General features: G+C 32.3%; 2 protein-coding genes across 2 annotated transcripts in view; one reads left to right on the top strand and one right to left on the bottom strand.

Moving 5' to 3' along the window:
• The window catches only part of LOC106693109 (methyltransferase-like protein 22), a 62,813-nt gene that overhangs the window by 11,495 nt on the left and 38,068 nt on the right, over positions 1-13,250 (top strand). The window lies entirely within an intron of this gene.
• Positions 1-13,250, bottom strand: part of LOC103576982 (dynein axonemal heavy chain 10) — a 68,897-nt gene that overhangs the window by 39,922 nt on the left and 15,725 nt on the right. Inside the window, exons 12-30 of the mRNA XM_014444728.2 lie at positions 12,211-12,398; positions 11,856-12,135; positions 11,544-11,788; positions 10,484-11,003; positions 9,262-9,688; positions 8,816-8,983; positions 7,655-8,541; positions 7,218-7,584; positions 6,577-6,830; positions 5,435-5,959; positions 4,690-5,367; positions 4,342-4,624; positions 3,337-3,614; positions 2,995-3,259; positions 2,347-2,555; positions 2,079-2,267; positions 1,826-2,017; positions 886-1,337; positions 607-802 (exon numbers count right to left, since the gene is read on the bottom strand). Coding sequence (XP_014300214.1) covers positions 607-802; positions 886-1,337; positions 1,826-2,017; positions 2,079-2,267; positions 2,347-2,555; positions 2,995-3,259; positions 3,337-3,614; positions 4,342-4,624; positions 4,690-5,367; positions 5,435-5,959; positions 6,577-6,830; positions 7,218-7,584; positions 7,655-8,541; positions 8,816-8,983; positions 9,262-9,688; positions 10,484-11,003; positions 11,544-11,788; positions 11,856-12,135; positions 12,211-12,398 — 6,603 coding nt within the window. The remainder of the gene's footprint in view (positions 1-606; positions 803-885; positions 1,338-1,825; positions 2,018-2,078; positions 2,268-2,346; positions 2,556-2,994; positions 3,260-3,336; positions 3,615-4,341; positions 4,625-4,689; positions 5,368-5,434; positions 5,960-6,576; positions 6,831-7,217; positions 7,585-7,654; positions 8,542-8,815; positions 8,984-9,261; positions 9,689-10,483; positions 11,004-11,543; positions 11,789-11,855; positions 12,136-12,210; positions 12,399-13,250) is intronic.

Raw genomic sequence — 13,250 nt, 5'->3', positions numbered from 1 at the left:
ATTAGCACACGATACAGGATCCTGGGATAAAGTCACAGAGATAGAAGTGAGATATATAAAGTGTTATATGAAACTTCTTGAGCAGATCGGGCGCAAGATATGCGTTAGTGTCTGCAAATAATTTCTAGCTCAAGACTTACTCAAAATACGCGTAAGTAACTTTACTAAGACATCTTGAGCAAGACATCTTCAAGATTTTTTTGTACAATATCATGTGCAAGTCCTTCAACAATCTTGTCTTAGAATTTTGCATTAAGATCTTGTAATAGATTGATAGGTAGATAAAACATTCGATACTTTCATAAAAATAGTACAAGACTACTACATAAGATTGTCTAACTAAGAATAGAAAATAGCTAGAAAATAGAAAAATAGCTATTTTCCACTAGATTTATATCTGAAAGTTTAAATTTTTGCCTTTGTTTGTAAGAAGAATGGCGCATGCGCCAATTTTTATAATTTTTTTTCTCATAAAAGGTAAAAACAACTTTTTTTCCTCTAAAAAGGGCGAGAATTTAAATTTTCGGTGCAGGTATAGTGAAAAAATTTTGATTGTCATAAAAATCTTATTAGCATATAAGTACAAAAATATCTATTTCCTCTTACATTCTTTAATAGAACATTTGCAACAGTGAAAAGCGCTTTTTGAGGCCAAGAACACACCCAATCAATTGCTGTACATTTAATAATTCCAAGATAATCTCTGCAACGCATCTTGAAAATATCATCTGCTGGACTCATTGAAAAAGCAATATGAAGATTCGAGGAGCTATTGTTCGTAAAATAAGACCAAATACTTTCTCTGTAATGAAAAAAAAAAATTTATTAATTATCTGATATCAAACAAAGTCTTCTTTTTTTCGATTTTTTATCATTTCGACTGACTTTGTTGTGCCATATCCCGCTTGGGTTGCATTAGTTCCGCAGGTATTAATAATCATGTCAATTTCCTCTTCAGTAAATAATGTGAAAGGAATGCCAGTGGTCAATATATTATTTATCATTTCTAAAAAATTTTCATCTATAATTTGAGCTGACGTTAATAAGAATGTAATTTTTTTGTTTTCAATGCCAACTAAATTAAAAAGCTTTTTCATGTCGTCATGAAAACATGTTTCATTATATCCGTGATTAAGCGAAATTTCAAAAATTTCACATTTGGCTGCGAATGATGCAAGTCTTATTACTGATTGTTTCCCACTTCCACTAACTCCAACGATTAATACGTGACCACGGTGAATTTTTAAAATACGATGAACACGTATTAAATGTTCAAGTGCATCATTAAAAAGGATCATACTAAGTTTAGAATATTTTTCATTATATAATTCAAGAATCTGGAAAATTGCTGATTAGTATTAAATCGATTTTCTTTCTATCGATAGTATACTGTGTAATAAGAGACAAAACGATTTCAGACCAGGGTTAAGTTGGCTGTCCTAGGGCTAACACTACCCGCAGTCTGAAATCGTGTTTTATCCTGTGTTACACACTATATTTTTCATGACCACCTGCATTGGAACTTAAAGTTTCAGTGTCAGCAGTTAATCAGAAACAAGTTAATTTAATCCTTTTCCTGGCATGGAATATCGAGGACTATCGGTGTAAGCTGTGTGGGGATAAAACCACAGTTCTTACTAATACCGGTTCAATCGTAGTAGAGCATGCGTCTCCTTCTACTATGTTTTCAACCCTTTCTCTACTAAATAGACTCGCGCTCTCTCACTTAAAGACAAAAAAGTACGTTTTAATTGGATATGTAGAGACACTAAAACTCGAAGTTTCGATGCTGGTATCATGAAAAATACAATTAAATGTTGAAAACCTCAATGAAAAGGTTATAAACAGCTTCGTAGTCTAATACATCTTCGTATATTTGAATTTTATCTTCATTAAAAGCATTTCTAAAATCGCCAAACAGTAACGGGTCTCTTAGAGTATTTTCAACTACATCCGGATTCTCACTCCATACTGATTTTATTTTCAACTCCAAATATTTTTGCACGAAACTTCGATCCTATTTATAGCAAAATAAATTCTTCTTAATTATTACTCATAACATAACCAAGCCTTCGTACCTCTTCAGTAATTAACCGATCGCAGAAAATTCGAGTTATTTCATTTCTCCATAATCTTACGAATTGCGGAACTATTGAAAAACAATTAGGAGTACTTTGGAGAAGTCCTACGCATATTTTTGACAAATCTCTCATGTTGAAAATGTAATGAAATTTCGATGGAGTTGGTGGCAATTTCACTCTAACCATCTATTTTTAAATTTGTAAAATTATTGCTATAGTAAATGATAAATAATAATGTATGAAATTGTATTGTAAAAATATGTACTTCATATAATTCTATAATGATTTCGATGAGAACATTTGTAATAGCTTGAATTTTTTCGGAAAATATTGATAGATGCCCGGCTAAAATACTTGTATAAATATAATTCAAGTTTGTATCGTTAGGGCATTGAATATTATAAACAGAAAGTAAAGAAAGAAATCGAAGATCAACGGCATTTTTTCCTCTTGCTTCCATCGCTGATAAAAACCCTAGTAAAAAATAATAATACAAACAATTTATTAATTTTGTTTAGTAATCAGTCAACAACAGAATAAAAAATTTCTTCCTCAATTCATTGAAAATTATTCTAAGCTTTTCTCATACCAATCGCTCTATTTCAATCTTACGACTAATCTGTACTATAAGACTAACATAAAGTATCTATAGCTTTTATAGACCATACAACCCCGATTTGAAGAACTTCAACTTATTGCTATGAAACTTAAAAATTTTCAACTAAAGGGAAGTTATTAGTTTTGGTCCGATTTTCGAAAATCGAGTTTTCATCAGATGATGTCGATGTCTTGAGGTCCTAGGAAAGCTATTCTGACCATGTTTAGATGGACGTCTGTCTGTCCGTGTGTGAGCTTACACACTAGTCTTAATAAAATGAAATAAAAATTGACCAATTAATCATCAAAAACTTACAAATATCTTTAATTTGTTTCCAGTTAAAATCTTTATGTCGATCATAAAAACCACCATATTCTAAAAGAAGTTTGAGTAGTGCAATTGGCTGTTGAGTTCCATACATATCAATCAATGGCAAGCTTATATCATCAATGAAAACTAAAAGTGTTCTTCCTAATGGCGGACTGTATAAATCTCGTGTTCGCTTTTCTACACGAGACTCAATATTTTTTTGAACATCCATCGATGTTGTTCTCAGTGAAAAATTTATTTTCAATGGAGCCTATTAAAAATAAAAACTAATAGATCAGTTGGGTGAATTTAATTGTTAAAAAAAAACATTAGTAATTAATGAGTTACAAATTTTTCCGAATCAAGAGATCTCAAAAACGCTTCAACAGTTGCAGTTTTTGAAGCTCCGGTTTCACCAACCAACAAAACAGACTGTTTCAAATTATTCATCAATCTTATGAACCAGGTCACGCGTAGCGTGTCAGTTGTAGGAACAAAAATTTCACCAAAATTTTTACTTCTATCATGAATGTATTGAGGAATAAGCAATTTCCATAATCTCCACACTTTATTTTCTACGTCTAAAACGTAGTCATATAACAATGCACATGCAATAGGAATATGATCTAAAAAAATAAAAACATCTTTCAGAGAAATCTAACCTTACTCTAGTAGCACAGTCTTGAGCAAATTCCTCGACAAATATCTTTCAGCAAGTTTTTTACGGAAGATTTAAACAAGACTTAAAAAAGATTTATTTCGTAAATACACTTGCTGTACACGTAATTTCATCATGTCTTGCTTAAGATTCTTCTTAGAGACTCACGGAAATCTGTAGAAATTGTCTGTAGCAATTCTTAACCAATATACGTACTCTAAAACGAGATTAGGTGCAGCTGCTGCAGAATTGCTTAAAATATCGAGTTTCTTTTTCTCCGTGTCACTCATAGTTCAAACGCAATACCTGTAGCAAACCTAGTGGTCCTCGTTTACATTTAAAGTGTTACAAGTTAATAATGCTATCGTTCAATAAAATTATGCCGAACAATAAGTGAGCGCTACCGAATTTACTATACTAATGCTGAATAGACGGTTCACGCAGTAACGAAGCGAGTTGCCATGTCCAGATATCTTAAGCAATTCTGCAGCAAGCCTGAGCAAATGCATCTTAAGCAAGTATTACTACAGATTTACTTAACGTATCTTAAGCAAGTATTTTTCCTCAGACTTGTCCAAGACTGATGATGCAAACTTGCTGAAGATTGAAGTTACAGATTTACACAAGACTTCCTTGAGAGTGCTATTAGAGTATGTAGAATAGTTCGATATATAGTCAATCACTGATTCTTTTACATATGGTAGCCAATTTTTCTGGAGTGTCGTCAATCATCATTAACCCCGAAGTTTTTTTTATGTAATCATCGAATTTATACTGAGCTTCTGCAACAAGAGCAGCACCCAAAGAACAATAGCATGATTGAATGAACACTGCTTCTAATAAATCATTTTTATCTTCAAGTTTATGAATACAGAGTTTTTCGTCATTTGCTGATATTCTATTATACTTCTCCCATATTAATTCTCCTTTATGACAAGATGGATACAGACTATCTATCATTTTACACAATTGAATAACCTTTAAAAATTTCTAAATCAATAAATTGTAATTTTAGTAAGAAAAAATAGATCAAATATATTAACCAAGTTTAACGCGCTTTGATGAATTATCATTTGCAAAGAGTTGACTTGTTGTGAGCCTAACATTCCATCAATAATCAGCTTAACAGCTCCAGGAATGTATTTTTTATATAATATTTTCAAATATTCTTGTTCAGATCCACATCGGCTCTTAATCCATTTATTAACATACGGCTCATATCCTAAATTTTCTGGATCAACGTAAACCATTCCAACACGTGACACTAAAGCTGGTGATGCGTATTGTAAATTGCCAACTTCAAAAACTAAACTGCAGTTATCCTTTAACTTTATTCTTTCTTGATTTGAAAGCGTCAAAGTTTTATTATTATCCATTACTGAATTGATATTTTCTATCCACGAAGAATCAACATCACCGTCAAAAAGGATACATCTTTTTTCATTTTGTAATGAAGAGTCAAAAGGTTCATTGATTTTACGGAAAATGTTACTCAAAAGTCCGTCATTCCATTCGCGAGTAAGGGGATTCAGAGTTCCATAAAGTTCAGATACTGTGTATGCTTTAGCGTTTAAAACATACCATTTTGTTGGATTATTCAAACTTTTCTGTACTTCCCACAATGTCTTTATAATTACTGATTTTCCTCCTCCAGTAGGACCCACAATCATTATTGCATGTGTTGTCATCATTAACTTATATAGTTGTAAAATTTTATTTACCTATAAGAAGACTGCTGTTATTCACCTAACTTATTCTCCAACTCATTTTTATATTTAGATAATTAACCTGCTCAGGTAGAATAGTAAATCCATGATTTGCCAAGACATTTTCCGCAGTCTTCTTAAGCAATGGATACTCTATTTCACAGCAATCTAATCCGGAAAAAAGATCTTTCAAAAGTCCAAGAAAAATGGGAACATCGTCAGTTATAAATTTAGGGAGATTAGTATCTTTCAAAGCTTGCAGCAATATTACATTTTCTGGTAAATCTGAGACTTTTTTCAAATGTCTGGCCATAGTTAAAAGCGAAATGAGAGTTCTCAGTCCAAAATCATAATGAGCTTGTTTACTTAATTGATCTTTTGCGAGGCTGTATAACACAGTCATTTTTTTTGCAAGGACTTTTGCAGTTAAAAAGCCAGCGCTAAAGAGTTTAATTTGACAAATCAATTCGTTGTCAGGCGTCATCACAACTATAGGCCTGAAATATACTTTTAATGATTCTGGAAGCCTCGTCCGATAATCGTTACTAGTAGTAATAGTAATGAATACTCCAAATTTTGAATCTAATCCAATATCTTGTGTTCCAAACTTGAAGAAATAAAATAAATTAAAAAGTATGTTATCTCAACCCTTTAGCGTTTGACCTTGAAAATCTAGTCCATATTCAAGCAGGTTGTCGGGAAACTGGAGTGAGCCGGTAACGCTTACAGCAAGGACATTTTGCAGGAAAAAGAAATTTTTCTCTCTTTGAGTATTCAAGAAGGTCGTGTAAGCAATCCTAACTACGACGCTGTTACCCCTCGAGGTTTTGAATCAGCCTGGAAACACTCTGGGAGTGGAAACACGGTGGAATCATGGTGGATCCAGGGTGGTTACAGGGTGGGTTTGTGCCATTTTATCACCGTGTAACCACCGTGGAATCATGGTGATAACATGATAAAAAACCCACCGTGTAACCGCCGTGGATCCACCGTGATTCCACCGTGTTTCAAGGGTGTTTCCAGGGTGATTCAAAACCGCGAGGGACTTAACATAAAGTAGGGTTAAAATGAGAGGAAATGGACACACAGTAATCTACTACTCTCACATTGCACGCATACGAATTTACGACGCCTTTTGATTTGCTCTCTCCCCACTCGATACACCCGAGACGTTTCGAGACTCAAACGCTTAAGGCTTAAAACTATAATATATATTTTTTATACCATAAATCTCATTGCCTTTTGTTGCAACGCTGAACGTATTGTTTGGAACTGACTCGAAATAATAGAGAGAACAGATTCATCAACATTATTAAATCCATCAAAACAACCCCATGCACCACATTGTATTAATCCTCCTAAAATCTTTCCAATAGAAACGTGATCCAGCCCATCACTGCAATTGGTTACAATGCATAAAAGACCAAATGTTTTAGCTAAATTCTTTACTGTTTCAGTTTTTCCTGTACCAGCTGGACCTAAAATAGACATTCATGTCACTCGGCCGCAAATGGGCGATTTACTGGCAGTCGTAACGTTGCGTCATGGGCCTAAGGCTTGTAAAAAAGCCTCATGAATCTCAGGCGAACTACTTTTACCAGAAAGTTGGCGACAATCTACTGCCGCAATTCGTTACCAACTTTCTGAGAAAAATGAAGACAACTTTCTGTCAGCTAATGAAATGCTAACTTTTGCCATCAACTTTCTCAGAAAGTTGGTGACCAATCACGTCAACTTATGGAAATCCCAATTTTTGCGTAGAACAACGATAAGTCACAGCAGTAGATTGTTGCTAGCTTGCTATCTGGCTATCAGAGAAAATTAAAGAAACACGATTGTGACCAGACAGTATAATTCACATTTACCTGCCAAAGATAAACCTAAATGCATTGATAGAGCTTGCGTAATTGTTAAATAAATCCGATCTGTCAAAGGAGTTATAACAAGTCTTCCATTTAAACCCATATATTCGTAACCGTATTCAAAGCTTCCTGTACATTGGTTAATCCAAACATTATCTAAATTGCAACACCAGTAAAATCTCAATTGACTTTCCCATTTAAATTCTTCAGTGTTAGTTATACAATCTCTTACAAATTCATCGACTACATCGCGAGCATGCACGTCAATGGTTAAAACAGTATTCAATTTTTTTCGGTCATTATTGGTTAGAGACTTTTCACCCATAAGTTTTACTACTTCATTTAGCTGATTGTTGAGTTGTATTAAATACTTGAAGGGAAAAATTAGACTGAAAATTATGTTCCAATTTTTTGAATAAACAAATAAATGAATAGCTCACCTTTTTCATAGCTCGTTTCTTGCCTTGTTTGATCCTTAAAAAAACATCTTCAATTTCTGCCGTCCACCATATTTGATTAGCTACAAATATTACCATACCTTGAAAAGTGAGCAACCATTTAATACGAGATTTTTCTAATTTTCCATAATCATAAATCGCTTTTTTCGTTAGATATCGATTAGAATACTTCATTTCCTTTAGTAAAATTACCATCCATTCTTCTACATTTTCAAGAATAACTACGGGATTTTTAAATTCCATTATTTCACTTTCACAAGAAATTATACCAGTACAATTAATTCTTGTAACATCATTTATTTTCTGCTCTTCAAGCCGAAATTTTTCCAAATTGTCAAATATTTTTTCTATGTATTTTTGAATTTCAACTGGCCCACGCTGACCCAAAACTCTCAGTAATTCGTCATCACTTAAAAAATTAAATCTTGGAACAATAAATCGTTTAATATTGAGATATTCAGATAATGATTTCCGACACTTATCAAGGCTAGAAATTAATTTTACAAATGCTTCTTTACGGCCAGTAATCGTACAACAATCGTAAACATTTAATTTTTTTGAAGTATCAAGCATTGTTTGTTTATAAGTATTATCTATTTCGTCGAATTTTGACACTTCCTTAGGAAGTTGAGTTCTTATGTCACTGCGAATGAAAATTCCTCCTAAATGTAGCCATTTTTTTTCTAGTTCATTCCAGACTTCTATCACATCTAATAGTTTTCGCATAATTATTTCCCATTTTTGAACTGTATTCAAAAATGGTTCAATAAATTTTGAATTTTTCATGTTTTGAAGTTTGATTATGTTGTTTTCAAGAATTTGAATTAAATCCTCCACTGATCCAAGGATAAAGCCATTTTCCTTTGATCCTGACAATTCGAAACGGATACAAAAACTCAAAAGTCAATAGTATAAAAATGAAGTAGGTTACATTTCAAATATTTAAAAATTTTCCTATCGCTACCAAAGGGAGAAATTCCAAATAATAAAATTTAATTTCAGCGGCGGACATAACACATGTTTAGTTTGATATATTCTTGAATATAAAATTAATTTTTTTAATCGATGAAAATTGACCACAATTTGTAAACAAAATAGAATAAAAATCAAAACAGAAGAATCAATTTATCTTTATTTTTTTACCATCATATCGCTTAGTTAGTTTAAATTCCATCGTTTTTAATAAGCCCGCGATTTCTTCAATTTCTTTTTCGATTGCTGATTCCTTTATCGCATTTGTCACAACCGTCTGTGCAACCTCGTGGAACTTGGTTAACTCCATATCAAACAAATTTTTTAATGTAAACCTATGTTCAAAACCATTTATTAATCGTAAATTAATAGTTTTTTATAATCAATTTTGTCCCACCCCTTATAGAATTAATTATACATAATACGTGCAATTAAAAAATGAATTTAACGATAAAATTGTTACCAATAAATAATATTTTCAGGATTGGGGGCAATTATTTATAAAGTAAGTCCTAAATATATAAAAAAATAGTTTTAAATGAAATAAAAAAAAAATTCGCAGTTGCCATTTTAAAATTAAAATCGAAGGCATTCTAGATTTTAACCACCCAATTTATCTGGGGGAAAATCAATATGTTTTCCTGTTTTGTCCATCAATTCCTTCCAATGTCTTTCACGCATCGCTTCATTCTTCAGCTCAACAAATAGTGGCACTGAATTTCTAAATGATTCCAGCATCATTTCGAAAACTTTACCAATATCAAGTTGTTTAACTGTTTCTGGGAGTTTCCTAAACTCATTGATGTACAGATCTATTTCATCAATTAATTGCTGAGAATTTAAATCTGACCATAAAGTTTTTGACCAAACTTCCTTTGCATCTTTTTGGGTTTTATACAAAGAATAAATTAGTTTCATATCCTCAAAGTCTTGTTTTGTTGATATGAAAATTGAAAAATTTGTTGGTGGAAGATCAAATAAAATTTCAGCATTGACAAGATCTAGTCGTCGCTCTTCTAAAGTGCTTATCAATTTTTCAAACTCCTAATAAATAATGTTATATAAATAAAAAAATATATGACGAATATTATTTACTGTAACACCCATGAAACAATTCCCATCACAAGTTGCTGGTCAAGACACTGATCACAAGAATTTTTTGATAAATACTGCATGGACGTCTATGATAACGAACACAAGACAATCTTCTGTATCAGAAGATCCCTAGGTGTCTACGTTTTATATATCTATCGATCTACAAAATACTAATGCAGTATTCTAAAACAAGATTGTCGCAGGATTAGCACATGATATTGTATAAAAGAACATTGAAGATATCTTGCTCAAGATCTGCTCAAAAAGTGTCATATTACACTATTCCTGTGTAATTTCCATCTTTGTCACTTTTACCAAGATCCTGTATGGTATCCGGATGAAGGGGATGAAGTGACAGAGACAGAAGTGAGACAGATAGTTTGATATGACTTCTTTTGCGAATCTAGCGCAAGATATGCGTTAGTATATGCAAGTAATTTCTGGAGCAGGGATAGCTCAAGTCACTGTACATATGCACCTTGAGCAAGATATCTTCAATCTTGCACAATTATTGAAGTATAACATAACACGAAGTTTTTGACTTCCCTATACTTAACTATACCACTTCTCATAGAACTCATTCATTCTTATGAAATCTCTATGGAAATTTATGAGAATCTATTGGATTCTATAAGATTTTCTAAACAGGGATAGAAACGTAGACAACTAGTGTACTGGTAATCAGACTTGAGCAAGATTGCTATGAGATTGTTATATGGGTATCAATATCGAAAAATAACTCACTTCCATTTTTACGAGTCCACTATCAAGATCATTACCAACACTTCCAGGTCCATTTTCATTGAAATACTCAGCAAACTCTTCACATTCTTTCAGAAGATCAGAAATTTGTTCTTCAGTCATTTGGCGAAAGCGATCTTTTGTGCTCTCTAATGTTGTAGCTCGATAAAGTGATTCAAAATAAATCGATTCCCAATCTTTTTGAATTTTATAAGCTTGGTCTTCAAGCTCGGGTGAAAATACTATTCCACGTGTTCTCAATGTTTTGAAGGTTTCGTGGTATTCATTATATTGAACCATGGCTTGTATTGACATTTTTTTAATATTTCCTATTGTTTGCATGACTGCTTTGAATCTGCTCAAACTATTGATAACAAGTTCTATTTCCGATCGAAATATATTAATTTTAGATGTCAAGTTTTTCATTGATTGTTTGGTTTCTGATATTAGATAATCTCCCAAAAGTTGTTTCCATTTTTGGGCATGCTCTTTAATGCTTTTTAGTAGTGGAGTCAAATTTATTCTGTGAAACAAATGTTTTAATAATCATATAATTTATTGAATTGATATATAAGTAAAAATTTTTATCATATACAGTAAAAAATATTGTGTTAAAATTAGCATAATCTGTGTGCTAGAAACGGTCAATACAATATTTGTGTTTTTTTATCTTCCCACTAAGAAAATTGAAAATTTTCAAAAATTCGGGAAGTTATTGGTTTCGGTTCAATTTTCAAAAATCTAATTTCTAATAAATCTTGACATTTTGAGATTCTAGGAAGCCGCGTCGAATGACACCTTGACGATCAAAATCCGTTTACCCGTTCAAAAGTTATAGATATTTACATACACTCGTACGTACGTACGTACATACATATATACATACACTCGGACATCATCGTGAAATTAGTCAGGATAGCTTCCTAGAACCTCAATACGTCAAGATCTCTTAGAAATTCGATTTTCGAAAATCGGACTGAAACCAATAACTTCCCGAATTTTTGAAAATTTTCAATTTTCTTAGCGGGAAGTTAAAAAACATAATTTTATAATGAAAAGTTACTTGATACTGGATATGTCATAATATGGTGTCCATTCCTCGATTTTTTCTATTATTGTATCGTAGTACGTGAATTTTTCATCGTATTGATTGAGAGTCGGACACGTAACAACAAATTTTTCACATATTTGAGATTTATCAGCTCGCCATAAATTACTGTACTTTTTCCATTTATACAGATATTTCCAACATTCTACTGTCAATCTTTGAGTCGTATTTTGAATAGTAGCAATACGATCATTGATAATCTAAAAAACCATTTTTTAATTATCGATTATAATAATTAATAATTTTAACTAAAATTTAATGTCTTACTTGAATGCTCATAACGTTATCAAAAAAACTGAATCTGTAAAAACTGTCTGTACTCGTTTCTTTCATTTGTTTACATTCGTGACAACTTTCCGCTGCCCATCTTGGAAACAGTTTAAATCTTTCAAGCAAATCTTTTATGTCTCCCAAGATTATTACGTTGATTTCATTCGGAGAGGGACGAAGAATTACTTCAGAAGATAATAAAGCTGCATCGACTACGAAAATAGATCTATTTCCCAATAATAGAATATTTAAAGCGTCTAAATTGCTCACTAGGCACCTTAAATTTTATGTTTTCAATTATACTATAATCGTTATAAAATACTGTTGAAAGTAATTAATCTTTTCATATTACGTTATAAAGGCTGTGAAAATTGTTTGTTCATATCGTTCATAAAAAAATTGCATCGCTTTACTTTTGCCAGTGGTTGTGTTTTCAACTAGACTTTCCAATTTTATCAATATAGGGCTAATTGACTGGTAAGCTTTTAAAATTCCGTCAACTAACTTTGTTCTCTTTGCTTTTATATCCGAAAAATACATCTAAAAAACATGTCAATTGAATTTGGTCAACTGAAAATAATTTCTTTGCAAAATTTAACAATCATTAATTTAAAACAGTGAGCTGGTGGACCCAATATTGTGGTAGAATTGCGGTAAAATACCGTAGATGGTGAAACTGGGGTAATAGACCGTAATCTTGTCGTAATCCTACGATAGCATGGCTGAACGGATACAGTAAATTTGCAGTAAAACTACGATAACAATACAGTAATTACTTGTGCAATCATCAATAGCAAAGTTCTTGTTCTTGATTAAGAGTAATATCGTTACTGTTAATCACAGTAGAATTACTGTAAAGCCTATCATTTACCCTACACTACTGTATTACGGTAATTTACAGCAAATACTCGACATAATTAATTTTAGCACGGTGAAAAAAGTTATACATAATTAAATTAGTGTGTTAACGCATTGAGTGGAAGATGCTTTCGACAACGAATGTGATTGGTTCACGAGCCGTTAGGCGAGTGTTGCCAACACACGAGTGTCGAAAGCCCTTCCTACTCAATCCGTTACAATAGTTATTGCATCGAAAAATTAGACTCTGAATCGGTAAAACTCGAGATCGAGCCATGAGATGTGGGTTTTTTTTCCATGTATGATCATATATAATTCATGTATTACGGGTATACATGATCATATATAGCCATAAATAACTATGTTTGGCCATATGTTTCATTTTTCACCGCTTATGATAATTTCACTCATTCACGATAATTGCACCGTAATTCGGATCCACCAGAATGAGTACGGCAGTATAGCTTCCTATAGTGATTACATAATTCAGTGTAGTTACTATTTGGTCAATGAAGAACATTATTCAAGAGTCGC

The sequence above is a fragment of the Microplitis demolitor genome, chromosome 4 (genome assembly GCF_026212275.2).
Source record: "Microplitis demolitor isolate Queensland-Clemson2020A chromosome 4, iyMicDemo2.1a, whole genome shotgun sequence".
Taxonomy (NCBI): Eukaryota; Metazoa; Arthropoda; class Insecta; order Hymenoptera; family Braconidae; genus Microplitis; species Microplitis demolitor.
The sequence above is the reverse complement of the archived record's forward strand: the minus strand, read 5'-3'. Positions and strand labels throughout refer to the sequence as shown.